An 18,448-nucleotide genomic window follows, 5' to 3' on the forward strand; every position below is an offset into this window, starting at 1 on the left:
AAAGAGGAGACACACGGGGTCCACACAGCTCAGTGAGGAAGAGGAGACACACTGGGTCCACACAGCTCAGTGAGGAAGAGGAGACACACGGGGTCCACACAGCTCAGTGAGGAAGAGGAGACACACTGGGTTCACACAGCTCAGTGAGGAAGAGGAAACACACTGGGTTCACGCAGCTCAGTGAGGAAGAGGAGACACACTGGGTCCACACAGCTCAGTGAGGAAGAGGAGACACACTGGGTCCACGCAGCTCAGTGATGAAGAGGAGACACACTGGGTCCACGCAGCTCAGTGATGAAGAGGAGTGCTCCTGTACTGAGGAAGTACTAACTGCACTGTGTCTATAATCTGAACCTTATTTCATCAAACCTATCAAAGAAACAGTGCTGATTTGGGATGTTCTGATCTCAAATGTATACTACTCATCAGTTCAGGACAGTCCTGTCCTACAGCAGTATTTCCCTCTGTAAGTCTCCTGCCCCATCACAGCTGCTGTAGCTCACAGACACCTGGACATAAGATACACGATACGACTGCGAAGTGTCAGACTAGGAGCAAAGATATTGCCACAGCAGGGAGGCTGACTCTGAACCTACAGCTCAGGAGTCCAGCTCAGGGCCTTGCAGTCTGGAGTCCAGCACAGCTCACTGATTTCCCATCTCTGAGACACCTGCTCAAACCGATAATTAACTGATTAACTGTATCAGGTGTGTTTGTGGGTGGGTGGAGGGTGAATTATGGAAGTTGGGCTACAGCATCAAATCTTCATCTTAATCCTGCAGTATAATCTGTTGTCTATACATGCTGTATAACAGCTATGACTCACTGCCACGCCACATTCACTGTTCATTGTCCCACTAATGATTCTGGATTTTACTGGCAGGCTTGTCAGAAAAGCCCATTATTCAGTAAATGTAGTGAGTGTCTGTTCTTTAGTTTCCCTCCCGCCCAACCAACAGAGCTCAGAAAGAAGCACAACGTGAGAGAATTGTGAAAGAAAAAAATAAAGCAAAATAAATTTGTCTTTTAAAAAAAGGTATGCATAAACATGCCAGAATAGGCAGAGGGTGATGGTCTGGTCCCAGTGTCAGGTTCCTCTTTCTAGTGTAAAAGCACAGAGTTCCTGACACATTATTTGTGTCAGGTCACTGGAGGTGTTACGTAGTTTTTTGATGAAAGAAAGCAAATGCTTTCATCCGGCGCGATTCGGCCTCTCTCTGCCGTTAGCAAGTAACCCGACAGATGTTCTGGTGATCAAAGATTCTGGTGTGCTCACACCCTGCTGGTGCACGTCACTGGGAGCCTAACTCCCATCACCCTCTGTCTGCCATCTCACTCTCTCTGTTTGTCTGCATCACCCTCTGTCTGCATTTCCATCTCACTCTCTGTTTGTCTGTATCACCCTGTCTGTATGTCCATCTCACTCTCTGTTTGTATCACCCTCTGTCTGCCATTTCACTCTGTTTGTCTGTATCACCCTCTGTCTGCCATTTCACTCTGTTTGTCTGTATCACCCTCTGTCTGCCATCTCACTCTGTTTGTCTGTATCACCCTCTGTCTGCCATCTAACTGTTTGTATCACCCTCTGTCTGCCATCTCACTCTGTTTGTATCACCCTCTGTCTGCCATCTCACTCTGTTTGTCTGTATCACCCTCTGTCTGCCATCTCACTCTGTCTGTATCACCCTCTGTCTGCCATCTCACTCTCTGTTTGTCTGTATCAGCCTGTCTGCATGTCCATGTCACTCTCTCGCCCCCACATCCTTTTTCATATCTGTCCTGTCTGTCTCTGTCCACCTCCATCTGTGAGTCCCTGCCTCTGTCTTAGTTTCTCTCTCTCTCTGTCTTCCTCTCTTGCTCTCCTCCTCTCTGGCTTTCAAGTTCAAATTCAAAGCCTGGTAACTTTATTGGCCTGTGATAACAACTCTTAACCAATCAATGAGCAGTATGCTTATGTAACGATAAATGGGTAGGGTGATTGATAAAAAGGGAAAATGTAAAATATAAAGAAAAATAACAAACACAAACAGAACAGTCACTGATATGTGTAATATTCTGGGATGCCATTTCATTCTCTTCTCTAAGGGTTAGGGTTAATGGTAATTAAATACAGATTTTGCTGATATCCTTTGCAATTTCTCCTAAACACATGCGTAAACAATTGTTTTCGTGCTGCAGTGTGTGTGGTGACGCAGGGTTTCCAGGGGGTTTGTGTGTCGTCATCTTTCAACTTCCAGATTATGAGTACCAAGTCCGTATGTCGGTTCATACGTGGCCATGTGTCTTTCTGTAGAGTTGTGTATAGCGGGAGATAAGCAGGCACTTCTTAAGAGCAGGGTTACTTTTCTGCAACTGTCCTGGTCATTGCTCTCTCCAATTATTGATGTTTCATGTCAATCATCGGATGTTTTGGTCTGGTGAGAGGGACCCCCTCCAGAACTCTCTGAAGATCCCCCCCCCCCCCAAGACTGTGGTTGCTGTGCTAAATATCTGTGGAATGATCTTTTAATGCTGTAGTAGTGTTAGAATCTCATGCTGAGCACCTCTCTGGCCACTGCTAGCCTTGTGGAAGTTACGAGATTAATATTCTTGATCGATGGTCATCTTCCACTGTGTGCTGTAATGTGTTATCTGGCTTTTTATGGAAAAAGTTATGTTCTTGGAAATCATTGGCTTTATTTCCCTTTAAGTCCTGGTCCAGTCGTCTTCCGCCTTTGTTTTGTTGAAGGCCTTGCGCTGTACAAGACAGCGAGATTAAATCACCCGCTTATAACGGACATTGATTTGTTTCTGGTGCAGGTCTAGACTGTGGTCGCGTTGTTGACGAGTGTTTTCAGAAAGGCGGAGAGGCGGTCAAAATGGACTCTGCCCTTGTGAAAAGTTTGTTTTCCTACAGTTTTCCTTTTTCATAAACTGCTGTAAACAATGTATGAAGACAGACAGCTGAACTTGGGCCCAGTGTTTCAGCATTTCACAGCTGATGCTGTCAATACCACAGGCTCTGACCTTCAGGATCTGACCTTTCTTTGGTTCTTGTATTGCAGTGGGGAAGTGTAGAGTGCACTGGATATTTTTACTGTGGTAGGTTTTCCTATATAGTTTGAGTTTAAATTGGGGTTTTCTGTATTTTAATAAAGCTAAAAATATGTTTTCAGAGTTCAAAGTCTTGGGTGAAGGCATCTTTTCCACTGTTCTTTAGTAGCCTTGATGTCATCTGAGGGCTGGTATGGACCAGCTAGCAGTTACCAGGTGTTGGTCACTTGTGTCTGCAGGGCCAGCGCGAGTGTCTGCGAGGGTCTGCGTGAGTGTGTGCAGGGCCAGCGCGAGTGTCTGCGAGGGTCTGCGTGAGTGTGTGCAGGGCCAGCGCGAGTGTCTGCGAGGGTCTGCGTGAGTGTGTGCAGGGCCAGCGCGAGTGTCTGCGAGGGTCTGCGAGGGTCTGCGTGAGTGTCTGCAGGGCCAGCGCGAGTGTCTGCGAGGGTCTGCGTGAGTGTGTGCAGGGCCAGCGCGAGTGTCTGCGAGGGTCTGCGTGAGTGTGTGCAGGGCCAGCGCGAGTGTCTGCGAGGGTCTGGGAGACCAGTGCGAGTGTCTGCGCGAGTGTCTGCGAAACCAACACTGCAGTCCTTGTCATGCAGGTAGAGTTGACCATAAGAACGTGTTTGTTTTTTCCCTGAAATGGCATCTTTTTACCCAAAACCCTGTTGAATACATTATTCGTGAAGCTCCTTGACAAATGACTTTTACAAAAGGTTGTACAATGTGAATTTTAAGTTGTTATTCTTGCCCTTTAATCTGGTTACCATAACACATCCTCTCTCACACTGAAATTGGCACAGGGGGTAAATGACGGGCATGACAGGTAAGATCTGTGATGCCAAAGCTGTACAATTTAATTTGAATCAGGTCATGATAGAATAGACAACAGATAAATTAATAAATAAAGATTAAATAAATGAATGTAAGCATTAGAATACAAATACACACACACTTTAATGCATTTATATGAATGCCCTCCACAGTACTTGGGACTGGTTTTCTTGAAGGGAGTACACTTATACATACCTGCTTGTAACTGGAGAAACTGTCGGTTGTGCTAACTGTATCCAATTTTTTTAGGTGTATATACCAAGAAAATATTTGCACTTTTATAATTGTTGGTGAATGTGATTTGAAATGAGTGTATGCAGGGGTCAGTATATTCTGTGGTTTGGTAAAAGTACAGTTTCACTTTTTGACTGCGCTCGCGCTCTCTGCAAAATCTGTTGCCAACACTGTAGAAGTTGTTTCCAGTCAGAATTGAAAAAACGGCATATTTGTTAAACTAAAAATAGAAAAAGGTAGGTGTGATGTCATTCAGCTGTACGAAAAAACATAAAAGAAATCCAGAACAAAGAAAATTCATAAAAATGACTAAGAACTGGAGCTTAAAATAAACTACTAGGTAGAGAAGCAGCAGTTAAATGGGTGTGAAGGTGGCACAGTAGTACTGCAAGAGGGAAGAGGAGTCGGTTCCTCTCATCTCACGGCTGTCGTACGTAAACGGTCACGTGAAGTCTGTGCTTCCTGCGTTTTCTCCCTGCAAGAGTCTCATTTTGTCACTTTCCAGCAGTTGAGGGAACGTGGGCAGTTTTTGACAGACGGATGCGTTTGTGTATCGCACATGAGAGAACAGCGCCCCTGTTGTCAGGCTTTTCCTGACAGGTTCGGGCTCCTCGTTATTTTTCTCCTGCCTGGTCCACTTTGAACTCGCTATGTTCACGCGTGTCTGCGTTTGTGGTCTTTTCATTAGATACTCGGGTCATTTATACAGATGCTCGAGCACTAGTGTGGCTTGTTTAATTTTCCATTCACATTGACGGGTCCAATTTAAAATGGTAGTGCTCTCGTTTTCCTTTCGGCTGTGGCCAGCTGACTGAACTGTTGATCGACACAGTGGTGCTGGTGAGGAATCTAGCTCTGTTCGAGGTGACAATTAAACATCCATTTATGACAAGAATACATTGAGACACTTGGGAGTGTTATGGATGGTAATTGTGCATTTTGAATTTTAACAACACACACTTCCAAGTCTGCATCATTCAGTGTTTTGTCATTTAAAACACACCTTAGCTCAGTGTAGCCTATTGAACAAACTTGGGCATGGCAGGGATGTTTGAGAGTGCAGAGGAGGGAGATCTACTCATCTCTACTAATATCCAACAAGACCTGCATTCCTGTACAGATACAATTAGGAGAGAGGTGGGATATCTACCAAGGCCCACATTCCTGTACGGATACAAACAGTTAGAAGCAAACCCTGGAAGAGCCGTTATTCTATAAACAAAATGAACCTTAATATGATGAATCATAATATGATTGAAATGGAGACCTCTACAAAAACCTGTCTATGACATCAGCTCACAGAGACGTCACTGAGGGACCTTGTTTTCCTGCACCTCCGCCTGTAAATTTGGACTATTATTCCCTAGGAAAAAGTACACACCAGTTGTCCTTTTGGCCTACACCTTTTAAACTAATGAGATTTCTGATTTTGTTGGATTGGCTGTGGACTGATAGGTCAGGACCGTTATCAGGAAGTGCGGTTTTGTGCTGGTTATCATTGGTAGTGCTGTATTTGAGGGAAGAGTGATGGTTTTTGCACCCGTTTCAAGTTTCAAAGTTTGATTTGTCCCATACATGGTATAACTTGCCGTGAAATGCTTTTGACAAATAGATGTTTTTCACCTGTTGTTTCAAAGTTTTTAGTTTGTACACTTAAGTGTCACGCTATTATTTTATTCATAACCTTTAATAAAAGTGGAAATCTGGCAAGACTAGTAATGTACACAGAGGATGTCTGCATGACTCCAGATTAAATCAATCATTCAGTTGGTGTTCTGTCCCAAATTTCATAGCTTTTTATTCATTATAGCCCCAAGATCTGTATCCACACAAATAATAGTTTTTTTTTAATATATATATATAAAAACACTATTTAAAAACCCTTCATCTATCCCTCTACACTCCCACCCCCAGTCTGTCTCTCCCCCTCCGTTGGCAAGCGAGCCTTTGTCTACTTTGCACGTCCTCCAGAGATCAGACACAGCCCACACCCTGCACATTTTAATAAGGCGATTCTCCACATCAGAAGACACAGTGGTTGAGCTCATCTCATTTGTAATGTCTGAACATTTTTCTGTCTGGCGCTTCAGCAATACAGTCGCACGCACGGGCGTGACCCGCCCCCACCTGCTCCCCCAGGGCTCTCTGGCCGACGGCTACGCTGCATCGGTGTTCCCGGCTAATTCTGCCCCCATGTAGGGCTTCAGACTTACTAAGGAGTACTGAAGCGTTCCTTGTGATTCCGATGATTGTTAAGGCTGGCATTGGGGAATTAGTTTAACGACAGGTAAGGTAAAGTTGGGAGGGAGGGGCTCTGACACAGCTGAGAGGAAGCGGTTGAGGAGTGGGAGTTCCATCACGGTTCTGAACAAGGGACTGGTTACGAACTGGTGGTTTAGATGGTGGTGATTATTCAACTGTTTTGTCTTCAGGAAAAGGCCGGTAATATTTATTCATGTCATATAACAGTATGCGCAGTGTACAAACTGGACATTAGCCTCTGAAGGCACACATTAATGAATAATTAATTAATTAACTTCTAGTTTGGAATTCACTCTGCTTTCATCACCCATGGTCAGACTAAACACAAGTAAAACTGGGTGGGGAGGGTTAAGGTAAGGAAAGTTTAATAAGGACTAAGATTAGGGATTAATTTAGGGTTTGTTTTGTAAGGGTATTTTTTAAGCAATGTGGGTAAAGGCGTTTTAAAGATTAAGAGGAGGTCTGGTGTGTAGGTGATCAAAATTCTAAAGAATCACAAACAATTTCCACCCCAAGCTCTTATACGACCTCTCATCTATGTGCATATCTCTCTCTCACACACACACACACACACACACACCTGCCCAGAGCAGAAGCAGTAGGTGTTCAGGTAACAGAGAGAGCTGGTCCTGGCAGGCTTGCAGTACACTTGGCAGTCAGCGTTACCCTGTACTTGCAGACAAGCAGTTCACACACCAAACACACCCCCGCTTCCACCAGCCAATCCCAGACAAGCAGTTCACACACCAAACAGCCAATCCCAGAGACAGTAATCCCAATACTGGCATGGCCAGGAGCACCCACCTCACCCACACTGGTACTACCAGAGGAACATCCCTTAAAACAGACTCCTTCCTTTAAATGGAGCAGGTTGTTGAGCCACCTGTGCCACCCATCACCCTGGCACACTGGAGCGTCACTGGCAGGCCCCTCAATGTGAGTGGGACTCTTGGCTAAATCCTCTTTCTGCAGATTTCCCCCAGGCCTCAGTAACATCTATGTCTATTAAAACACCAGTTCAGTTCAGCCTCAGATATGAAAGAAGCAGGGGACTGGCGGACATTATTGTCCAAAGGTGTCTAGCTAAGTGTGTGGTGTAGACCCAACCTGAGCAGCAGAGATCTAGAACCGCCTTCACTAGACCAACCTGGAGGGGCCCACACTGACGCAATTCCAAAACAAAAAATACAATTAAACTCCCCTCACACAGACACACACATATATATATATATATAAAAAAACAACTAACAAAAACAGCGAGTGTGGGATGATGAACTCAGACGAGAGAAGAAACAAATGTGAAGGGATGTTCACATGTGCTGAAGAACTGTGTGGTGCAGTAAAGGGCAGATGCTGTGATCGTCACGGAGATGTGATCGTCACGGAGACAGGATGACGTGGAGCTCGGATGTCTTCCACGTGACGTCACCTTGGCGGAACCCAGCTTGCAGAAATAACACCCACACCAACACCTACAGCAGTGCAGCACTTTCTAAGAGGCAATTCTGAAGGCTTGTCCGGTTACAGCATTTCACACGGTCACTCGAGACAGAAACACAGGCGTGCACAAAGACACGCTAAATACACACACAGCTGCACGGAGGGGTTTAAGCACACAGACGCTCAGCAGTGTGCATGTGCAGAATACGGGGGGGGGGGCTCAGTGAGTTTACACTTACGTGTGGTGTGTGCTCGCTGGGGACCGGCTGTAGGGCGTCGTAGAGGGAAGGTGTGCTGTTCCAGTGTTCATGGACCATGTTTCCTGAATTTATCATCAACAAAGCACACACAGACATGCACGCACACGCAGCAGCTCTGAGATTCATTGCCTTCATCGTCTTGCACTTCTATCACCATATTTCAGCCTCTCCACTCCATCCCCCTGCCAGTCAGTTTCCAACTAGTCATGCAGCAAACACAGGGTTGTTCCTACACTGCTACCACTCCAGCAGAGAGAGAGTGTACGGGGGGTGTGCACGAGAGAGAGAGATTCTTTATTTATAAGGGTACATGTTGCCCCGCCCTCTACAGAGGAGTATGGGGTATGGAGCACGTCAATCAGAGGCAAGTGGGATGTTTTCCCCGCTCAGAGAACAGGACCCCCTCCCTGGGGCAGAAGAGCTTGGATCACCGGGGGGGGGGGTCCATGGGGAGCAAAGATGCAGACAACCAGCTTGTGTTTCGCTCTTTTACGCTACTGAATATGTTCGCCAACAAGGACCTTTAAATACTTTTCTATGCTATGACTATTGGTAGAGAGAGAGAGAGAGAGAGAGAGAGATATATGGAGGGGGGCAGAGAGAGAGAGACAGAGGCTCCTTTCAGCTGTTTGGGAAGCTGCTGTCCACACGTTGAGATCATGTTGGGAGCCTGGTCCTTGTTCCCAGAACCACGGTCTTCCGGAACTGACAACAAGAGGTTCTAGAATTACTGAGGAGCCCTGCAGCACTACGGAGAAGATTCCTCCTCCTCCTCCACCATCCTTAATCCACTCGCCTCCAGGCTCAACTGCGTTGGAGGTCACAGGCAGGAGGTCTGAGCTCTTACTGAAAGCCAACTAGGAAAGAAAAGCCAGAGTAATCTTCAAAAACCCAGCGTGGTCAGGATCTGATGTCTCCCACCAACTGAGTGTGCAAGGAAGCAGACCAGTTCAGGCATGATTCACGAGCCTGCATTTCACGGAGTGGTCGCAGTGTTTTCACACCTCCAGAGGTCACAAAAACCATGGTTGTCGTGGGACGCCATGTCCAGGGGTCCAGCTCTGTGGCCTGACTGTGAAGGAGCCCTGCTCCAGGGGCAGGAGCAGGAGTGGGTGTAGTTCCTCCACAGAGGAGCTCTGCAGCAGGGGTGGAGCATCTGACAAGATGATGCAGGGCATATATGGTGTTGATAACCACTGCTCTCTAAACAGCACTCAGGACACACCACTGCAGACTGCAGAGACAGCAGCCATAAAGACCTCGTGCCAAAATTTGGAGGTGTTCTTGGAAGAGGTTAAAATGGTAGTAGTAAAAGTAGTAAGAGCTGGTGGAAAAAAAAAACTAAATAAAACAGGACCTTGTATAATCAAGTCTGCAAATCTAACATCTAACAAACAAGTTAGGGGTAAACGCTAGAACCTGCACAACTAAATCGGAAATACACCGTGGGGGCGGGGAAGGAGGGTCAGCATTTCAATGAAATTATTGTAGGACATTAGTAAATAAACACAATCCCTAATCACCTTTAATAAGGTAGCCAAAAGGCCATGGGCTTGTGTCAGTGATCTGTAAATCAGTAGCTACCTTCTCTGACTTCGTGCTGAATATCTCCGTCACTCTCCCTGTTCCCTCAGACCACGCATTCCCACAACAGCCTCAAAACACACAGCATTTCCAGATACCGCTCGCACGTACAGACTTTCCTTTTCGTCTCCGGCTCTCCAAGGGTGTTATTACAATCAGTTCTGTTCAGTTGGGGGGGGAAGAGAGAGAGAGAGAGAGAGAGAGAGAGAGAGACACCGCTACGCACGGGGAGCGCCTGGCTTGTGCGCATGTCTAATCTCACCGTAAATTCAGGGCCCGAACATAAACGAGTGAATTATGGTCCTGTCACAAACGCCAAGGCAATTTAGAAAAACTAAAATACGTATGAAATGTATTTTTTGGTAATTTGTTATCCAAAGTAGAGTGGAGTAAACGCTAGGCGAATCTCAGTTGGGAGCACGTTTTAGAAGCACTGGCGTTTGTCTGAACTTCGTGCTGCGGCATCCAACCTGGTCAGAAACGAGAGACTCGCGCGTGAAGCGGTTCTTTGTTCTCGGATGCGTGAAGGAGTGATGTCCGCACCAGACACGCGCCTGCTCTACACATGCCTGTTTGTTCTGAGGTTTTTTCGTGCCCTGATTAACTTAAGATACAAGGTAAAAACTTTAACTAACTTTACATCTGTCGGTTAATATTGCGAATTATTTCTTATGACTTCTCTTAACTGTTTTAGAACAGGCGTCAGGGAGCACACGTCCTTTTGGAATGAGGCTGCGGCTTAACGCCTTGCCGCTGATTCGTAAGCGTGTGTACATGCACCAAGCTTTAAATGTTTAATGGACATAGCCCGTTCTGGACAAGGAGGAACAGGTGCGTGCGAACGAGCGTCTTGTTCGTTAACCTGTTTAGCTAGAGGACTACCGCCACGCGCAAGTTACGCAGGTGCGTTAACAAAGACAGGTGCATTCCTGCGAGGCCAATCACGAGACCAATCATGAAAAGGGTTCGCTGACGAAGCGCACCGCACAAAGTGACAGCCCAGCGAGCGCCCTCCTCCGGCTGTGTGTGCTTTGTTTGATTAATAATAGAATGCTCGGCCGCAGTTGACATCGTGTTTACACAGTCCCTCGGTCTCTCGCACGTCTTCCCATTACGTCAACGTAACCATCAGGTCGGCGAGCGCAGAACTACAGCGTGCAACATCCACCCGCGACTCGCGGGCGCCGCGTGACCCAACAACTTTACTTCACTCGGCACGAGCGCGGGGTATCAGCTTTCGGGACAGACAACGCGCCAGCAGCACGACGGGACAAGACGACTTACGCTGCTGTTGTCGCCGGTCCAGTGGACCATCGCCTGGTTGTGGGTGGCATCCCCTTTGAGAACGAAGGAGCTACTGAGCAGCGAGACTTTCTCCCGGGGCAGTGCCCTCCGGAGCCGGGAAAGCCCCGCCGGACCGCCCGGATCCCCGTTCTCTCCTCCGCGGCTGAGCATCGCGGGAAGCGCCTCGTCTCCAGCGAGATCCCGAGCGTAGCTGTCAGTACGACCCCCGTTTCTCCGGTTCAAAACGCTGCTGTCACAGCAGACGGATCCGAGCACTGACATCCACGGCAACGCGAAGATGAAAGCCGGATACAGGTGCGCAAAAACCCGGGGAGGAGCTCCGACGCGCGCCATCGCGAAGCGTGTCTATCTTACACTGTCGGCGCGAGAGCAATGCGAGTGGAAAGATAGAGCCGAGCGCGAGGCAGAGTGAGGGAGGGGACGAAGAGCGAGCGCAGACAAGCGAGAAGAGCGTGCTGGCGTCCATGCTCCAGGCGGAGATCGGGTGCCATCAGGCGGCGTGAAGTGTTAGTGTTGCCTTTCAGACACGGAACATTTAACGATGCTACAACTCCGCGAAGGGTGACGTTTTATAAAGAGATTTATAAGAGAGGTTTTCGCTTGATAATAAATCCATGTGGTCTAACCTCCTCCACCCCAGCGCCAGGCTTTAATGGTTGCGTACCACACACGACGGCGAGCTATACCTTGTCCACAGCTATAAAATAGAATATAGAAGAAAAGAGGTTCAAATAGGTTATAGCTATAGATCTAGTAAGATTAAGGCATGACAGCCCATTATTACTAATAGTCACACAGTCACTGAGTAAATCCTACACCAACACCCCCCCTCCCCCCTCATATCTGCAGTCATGCCACCTTCAGTAAGATCCTGGCAGACAGCAGATACTCCACCCCACACGACATGTAGTCATCAGACCCAGTACCCCAGAGACTCCACACAGCCGACCCCATATTTCTACCATTACCAGAAATCCTCTGAACCGTCCTGCACGGCCAGAAAACCAATTACAATTTAAAGATTATAATGAGCCATTTCCTCTCAGGCAGCTGCTTTTAAAGAAAATTCAGAAGAACTTTTAAAACACTCCTTCAGCCTGAGCTGCCTTTTTCATTCATTTCAGTTCCACAGCCTAAAATTTAAACTTGATTCAACTGTCTAAATAAGGACTTTCAGAGTTCCTACTGTAATTCAAGACCAGGCCCCATAAAGCTTTAATGAGCCCTTTGATATTGTCCATAGAACAGAGAGAAAGAGCAAGCACACTAGCTAGTACTTGTGTCCACATGGACCACAGTGGAGGTGCTAATTCAACACCATGTAATGTGCACTAACCTGTTCAAGTGCTCCAATTAGTATCAAATTAGTTTGTGTAATATAGGATGCCTTTTACTTCATTAGTGAGTGCATTGCAGTCAACTCAGAGCATCTCCTATTTAAACAGAGATGTCTAATATGTTTAGGATGCAGTTGAAATATTTACCCAAGGAATCTGGTCCCAGCTGCTAAAGAAGGCCAGCGCGCAGCAATGTGCAATCTTCTCCGTTAGCTTTGTTACTGACGCTTTGAACGTTGTCTCGCACATCCTTCACACCTGAGACTCTAAACCGCCTGATTTACATGAGCAATCACCTAGCGCATCACCACCCTCTAGTGGCAACAAACATACGACAATTCCAATATACATGCAATGTTTTGGATTTAACAACACGCAAAACACTATTTTTGTGAAGCCAGTAATGAGATCTCTGCTTGGGTTATTATGCGGAAATATTCTAGTATACACATATCAGTTCAATATAAAGCCATTTTACACAACTGTTCATAGGTAATCCAGAACTCATGTCCAATCCTACTAAATGCAGCACTCACATCTGAGCTAGGAAACCGCTGCGCAGTTGGACCTTTTCCCCTAAGCAGTGCACAGCGGTTGTTCACTACATTATGATGCAGCGTTGATAATAAAATGGTGAACTAGGGAATATAGGGAAACTGAAACAGTGTATTCAGACCCAGCTGAGCTCAGATTTCTGGGGTATGCTGCCCTCTGTTACTGGTGTGGCCAGGTTCACCACTTTCATTGACCTTAAAACAGTTAGTTTCTGTTGGGTTAAATGACAAAGAGATTGCCAACCGTAACTCTTCTAAAATCCCTCTCAGAAAAGGTTTTTGTTGTTGTTTTTTTTTTTTTACATTTTTAAAATTTAAATTCAAATTAAATGATAATGTATGTCCGTACTATTTGAACTTTTCATAAAGCTGAATGCGTCTGCGCGAGTGAGCTTTAGGGCGCTTAAATGACGTAATGTTCCGGTCGGTTGCGTCAGAGCACGCGACCTTAACCTTCAGTTCGGCGCACAAAACCTTCGTCTTGCCCACGTGCGTCGCAACCCAAACCACAGGAAACACGCGGATTCAACTTTAGCGCTCATTGGACGGTTCGGAGGCGCGTCACAATATGATGCGCTGCGATTGGTGGAACGATGCGATCACCAAAAAATAACGTTGCGCTTCCGCCAGCGCGCGCACCGTCGGTAAAAATGGCGAGCTTATGTGCGCGTGCCGTGAGACATCGCTGCTCGGTTTTAGCACGTCCTTTACTCCTGAGGTAACTATGGTTCTTATAACTGTTTAGCACGTCCTTTACTCCTGAGGTAACTATGGTTCTTATAACTGTTTAGCACGTCCTTTACTCCTGAGGTAACTACGGTTCTTATAACTGTTTAGCACGTCCTTTACTCCTGAGGTAACTACGGTTCTTATATCGGTTTAGCACGTCCTTTACTCCTGAGGTAACTATGGTTCTTATAACTGTTTAGCACGTCCTTTACTCCTGAGGTAACTACGGTTCTTATAACTGTTTAGCACGTCCTTTACTTCTGAGGTAACTACGGTTCTTATATCGGTTTAGCACGTCCTTTACTCCTGAGGTAACTACGGTTCTTATAACTGTTTAGCACGTCCTTTACTCCTGAGGTAACTACGGTTCTTATAACTGTTTAGCACGTCCTTTACTCCTGAGGTAACTACTGTTCTTATAACTGTTTAGCACATTATTTATCACGGTTTTTATTCGGTGTTCTCTCGCTGTGAGTGGTCCTGGCAGATAAACCGGATTCTGAAAGACCCTGTTGGCCAGTTATCTTATCTTAGCATAGCGCTCTCGTTTGTGTTCTTTAATCATTTCCCCAGCTGTGAGGTTTGTCTCAAAAGAATTCAACGTTCCCGAAAATAACGTGATCGCATTAGTTAGCTAAGGATCACCAAACATAGTCCCTTCACTGACGGGATGTCTGAGAACCGTGTTGGCTAACCCATGCTAACTAGCTAGTTAAATAAAAGCTGTCGAGAAGCATTTTTAGATCTGTAAAGAAGCGTTAGGATCATCTATGAGTTCTGGAAATTTTATTGGTTGTGATTTGGGCTTTTAAAATGAGACTCCAAAGAAAAACGTTTAGCTATTTTTAAGGGATGTGTAAAACTACTGCGCTCTTGTAGTAGCAGTGCTGGGCATGCTAGCAGTGCTACCCAGTTAGAGGGACGCCTCTCGTTTCGGCTCGGGTGCAAACAGGACTCATCCTGGAAAAGAGTTGACGACGCATAGTTATTTGTAGGGAGGTTTTTGTATCAAAGCAGTTTTGTAGTGTAACTAGATGGCTCTTTGTGAAACTTTGTAAAGGTTTTGATGAAACAATTACTTGCATGATGGGTTTCTTTACAAAACGGTGTTTTAAAATCTGCATAATTTCAGGACGGACTCATTTTCTGTTCACTGATAGCGCTGACTTCCGGGCGTTAAACGCATCTTGGACTATTACGCTACCGAGCGTGCTCACGTCCTTTCGTTTCCAGGGCGACGCCCCGCCTCCTCTGCACAGCGGCCCAGCAGAAGGGGGCGGGGTCAGAGGAGGAGAACGGCACGCGGAGGCCCGAGGCGACCGCTGCAGAGAAAGTCTCGGCTGAAGAGAAGACTCACCTGGAGGAGCAGCTGAAGGAAATCACGGTAAGAGAGTCCGAACAAACACCCCGTCATCAGTAAACAACTATGTAAACACCACTTATGTAACATCAGTTGGTATTGTGACGTGGAGGATCGGCTGTGGGGTTTCATTTACAGTTCTGAGTTGTTTTTTTTCCTCCCTCCGTTAGGATAAATACAAGCGAGCACTAGCAGACACTGAGAACCTCAGGCAGAGGAGCCAGAAGATGGTAGATGATGCAAAGTTGTACGGTAAGCGTGCAAGAGTGTATAAACGCGACCTATACATGGAGTCCTCTTGAAATTTTTTTTTTTTTTTTTTTGCTTTTTATTAGCCTGGCCAGTTTCCACAGCCATTGTCAAATCTGGTGTGTACTTGCTAGCCTCCTGACATCACATAACATTAGAGCTACAACAAATTGTTTAATTTATAGCTGATTGGCAAATAATAATTTTCGGGGCAGCATGGCTGTATCGTGTTTCCTTTTAATAGCATATTGAGCACACAGGAGCAGGGGCTGAGGGCCAGTTAGGCGGTTTATTCAGTAGTCATGGTAGTGGATTAACAGCCATGGTTGTCTGCTATTTCACCATGAACACCTTTGGTTCTTCCCTAAATACGGCAGCACGCAGTTAACCTGTAAATAGTTAAGAGCTGCTTTAACCAAAGATGAAACTGGCAAATTTAAAGTTCCTAAGCTTTTAAGCCTAAGTCAAAGTAATACAAAATTTGCATTATTAAAGTTTCTTATGGCCATGCTCACCAAACCACCTCCAAAAGCTGCACATGACGCAGAGATGGTCAGACACTGCAGTACCGCTAAACCTGTCCCGTCTCAGCTGTCAGGACTCTGAGTTAAGCGTGTACGGTAAGCGTGCAAGAGTGTATAAACACGACCTATACATGGAGTCCTCTTGAAAATTTTTATTTTTTTTTGCTTTTTATTAGCCTGGCCAGTTTCCACAGCCATTGTCAAATCTGGTGTGTACTTGCTAGCCTCCTGACATCACATAACATTAGAGCTACAACATCCTGACTACTTGATGTTGCTGGTTTAATGTTACAGCTTCCTGACTAACCGAAACGTGACCATAACGTAACTTGTTTAATTTATAGCTGATTGGCAAATAATAATTTTCGGGGCAGGATGTGAATTTGATTGGAAACAAATTAAACAATCTTACCAACAGATTAACATTTATGTAGCTACTGTTCTTTGAATCTTCAGCAATCCACTCTGAAATGAGCAGGAACCCTGTTGGTGGTCCTGATCTGACTCTGGTCAGAAACTCCTCACTGAGGACTAGTGGATGAGGTCCATGTTATAAACTAATTCTGTATGTAACAAACAAACAACAGTCTGTAATGAAGTGACAGATGAGTCACATGCGGTCCTAGTGCCAGCTGTGCACAGCTGTACCGAGCGTGCAGTCCTAGTCCCGGATGCGTGCACAACTGTGCCAAGCGTACGGTCCTAGTGCTGGATGCGTGCATAGCTGTACCAAGCACGTGGTCCTAGTGCCTACTGTGTGCACAGCTATACCAAGCATGTGTGCAGCTCTGGTAGGAGCTGGGACAGTGCAGAGAGTCTGTTGCCCCATTGAGTTTTGGTTTCTCTCAGGGTTTGTTCCTCGTGCACTGGGGAGTTTTTCCTCGCCACTGTTGCCCTTGGCTTGCTCACTGGGGGCTTGGACTTGGCCATTTGTATAGATGCTTTGAGACAACAGCTGTTGTAAAAAATCTATAAATAACCACGTGAATGTTATACAGCTCCCAGTTAGGAATCACCCCCCGTCCCTTCCTCTGCTTCTTATGGAGCATGTGCAGATAGTTAGCGTGCGTTCTGTGGCTGAATAAGCCCCGCCCCTCATCATCTCTCCCCTTGCCGCTCTCAGGAATCCAGGGCTTCTGTAAAGACCTGCTGGAGGTAGCGGACGTCTTGGAGAAGGCGACGCAAAGTGTTCCGGAGGAGCAGGTGAGCTCGGACAACCCCCACCTGAAGAACCTTTACGACGGGCTGGTGATGACGGAGGTGCAGATCCAGAAGGTGTTCTCCAAGCACGGACTGGTGAAGCTCGACCCCGTCGGGCAGAAGTTTGACCCCTATGAGCACGAAGCCCTCTTTCACACCCCTGCTGAGGGCAAGGAACCCGGCACCGTAGCCATGGTTACCAAAGTCGGCTACAAGCTGCACGGCCGCACCCTGCGGCCGGCCTTGGTGAGCGTGGTCAAAGCGCTGTAACCGGTCTGCTCCGGTTCAGTCCGGTTCGGTTCTGACTGGGAACCAGCTGGTCCGGCTTCTCGGCACACTTCCCTGGAGGCTGGACTTCTCACTGATGACCCACCGTCCAGACAGCTGTGGACCGAGCTAACTTGAATTTGTCTTAATTAATGAATATAATTTGACAGTGAGCAATTGGGCACAGAGACAGATGAGAAGATGCATGGGTCTCTCGTTTTCCGTTTAGATGTGGCATTTTGTTCAAAAGCCTTCTATACATCTTCACAATGGAAGTGTGTGTGTGTTGGGGTTGGAAAAGTGCAGATGCAAAGCTCAGCCAGTGGCAGCGTGCATTCACAGCTTCATCCACTGCAGGGCGGAGTTTCACCACCTCTCCGGTCTCCACGCCCCAGCTGTCAGAGAAAATGACTAGTGTGTTTGAGTTTTAAAGCTTTAGTGCAGTTTTGGCAGACACACTAATTTGGGGGGGGGGGGAGAAAGATGTCTCTGTGAATCATTTAAATGTGGAAAACTGGACCTGTATTTGAAAATCTCATCAGGTTATGCAATCCTGCAAAATGCTCGCTGTCAGTCAGAAAGTGTCAGTCCATGCCCAGTATGAACCTGCATGGGTCTGAACCAAGAGCTCCCAGCAAGGCATAGTGCAGTAATCTTACATTAAGGTCAAAACCATCTGGAGTCATCACTTCCTCTGAGCACTGTGGCACAATGTCTGCTGTTTTATCTCTGCGTTTCCACAGTATGGTGCTGTCAGTCTTACCATGCATGCAGTATGTAACAGGGTGGTAACCCCCCCCCGAAGCATTCTAGCCCCAACACACCTGAAGTAGCTGTCTGGATAGTGCACTGGGGCCCCTGGATCAGAACATCTAGCTTCCAGATGCTGGTCTGGTCTGGACTGACTCTCCCACGAGGGCCTGGCTGACTCACTTGACATTATTGCTTGCAGTCTACCTTCTTCATTAGTTGCATAACCTTTCTTAATAAAATCTAAAGACACAGCATGGCTGTATCGTGTTTCCTTTTAATAGCGTATTGAGCACACGGGAGCAGGGGCTGAGGGCCAGTTAGGTGGTTTATTCAGTAGTCATGGTAGTGGATTAACAGCCATGGTTGTCTGCTATTTCACCATGAACACCTTTGGTTCTTCCCTAAATACGGCAGCACGCAGTTAACCTGTAAATAGTTAAGAGCTGCTTTAACCAAAGATGAAACTGGCAAATTTAAAGTTCCTAAGCTTTTAAGCCTAAGTCAAAGTAATACAAAATTTGCATTA

General features: G+C 46.5%; 2 protein-coding genes across 3 annotated transcripts in view; one reads left to right on the plus strand and one right to left on the minus strand.

Annotated features, from left to right (window-relative positions):
• The window catches only part of sorcs2 (sortilin-related VPS10 domain containing receptor 2), a 230,121-nt gene extending 218,705 nt beyond the window's left edge, over positions 1-11,416 (minus strand). Inside the window, exon 1 of one of the 2 annotated variants that reach the window (XM_081725448.1) lies at positions 10,929-11,416. In XM_081725448.1, the coding sequence (XP_081581574.1) occupies positions 10,929-11,282 (354 nt within the window). In that variant the 5' untranslated portion in view covers positions 11,283-11,416. The remainder of the gene's footprint in view (positions 1-10,928) is intronic. The other variant, XM_081725449.1, reaches the window with a different exon arrangement.
• A 1,993-nt stretch (positions 11,417-13,409) lies between these two features.
• On the plus strand, positions 13,410-18,174 carry grpel1 (GrpE-like 1, mitochondrial). Its single transcript, XM_081725387.1, has 4 exons — positions 13,410-13,558; positions 14,803-14,953; positions 15,100-15,181; positions 16,826-18,174. The coding sequence occupies exons 1-4, from the start codon at positions 13,434-13,436 to the stop codon at positions 17,170-17,172; spliced, it is 705 nt and encodes a 234-aa protein (XP_081581513.1). The 5' UTR covers positions 13,410-13,433; the 3' UTR covers positions 17,173-18,174.
• The last annotated feature ends 274 nt before the right edge of the window (positions 18,175-18,448 follow it).

Source organism: Electrophorus electricus, chromosome 13, assembly GCF_041902795.1.
Source record: "Electrophorus electricus isolate QZ-2024a chromosome 13, ASM4190279v1, whole genome shotgun sequence".
In the NCBI taxonomy this organism is placed as follows: Eukaryota; Metazoa; Chordata; class Actinopteri; order Gymnotiformes; family Gymnotidae; genus Electrophorus; species Electrophorus electricus.

Excerpts from the sequence above, each read along its gene's own strand:
- grpel1 (XM_081725387.1), top strand. The coding sequence starts at position 13,434 with ATGCGATCACCAAAAAATAACGTTGCGCTTCCGCCAGCGCGCGCACCG. Across the intron at positions 13,559-14,802 it reads GCACGTCCTTTACTCCTGAG|GGCGACGCCCCGCCTCCTCT; the intron begins GTAACTATGGTT and ends TTTCGTTTCCAG. Across the intron at positions 14,954-15,099 it reads AGCAGCTGAAGGAAATCACG|GATAAATACAAGCGAGCACT; the intron begins GTAAGAGAGTCC and ends TCCCTCCGTTAG.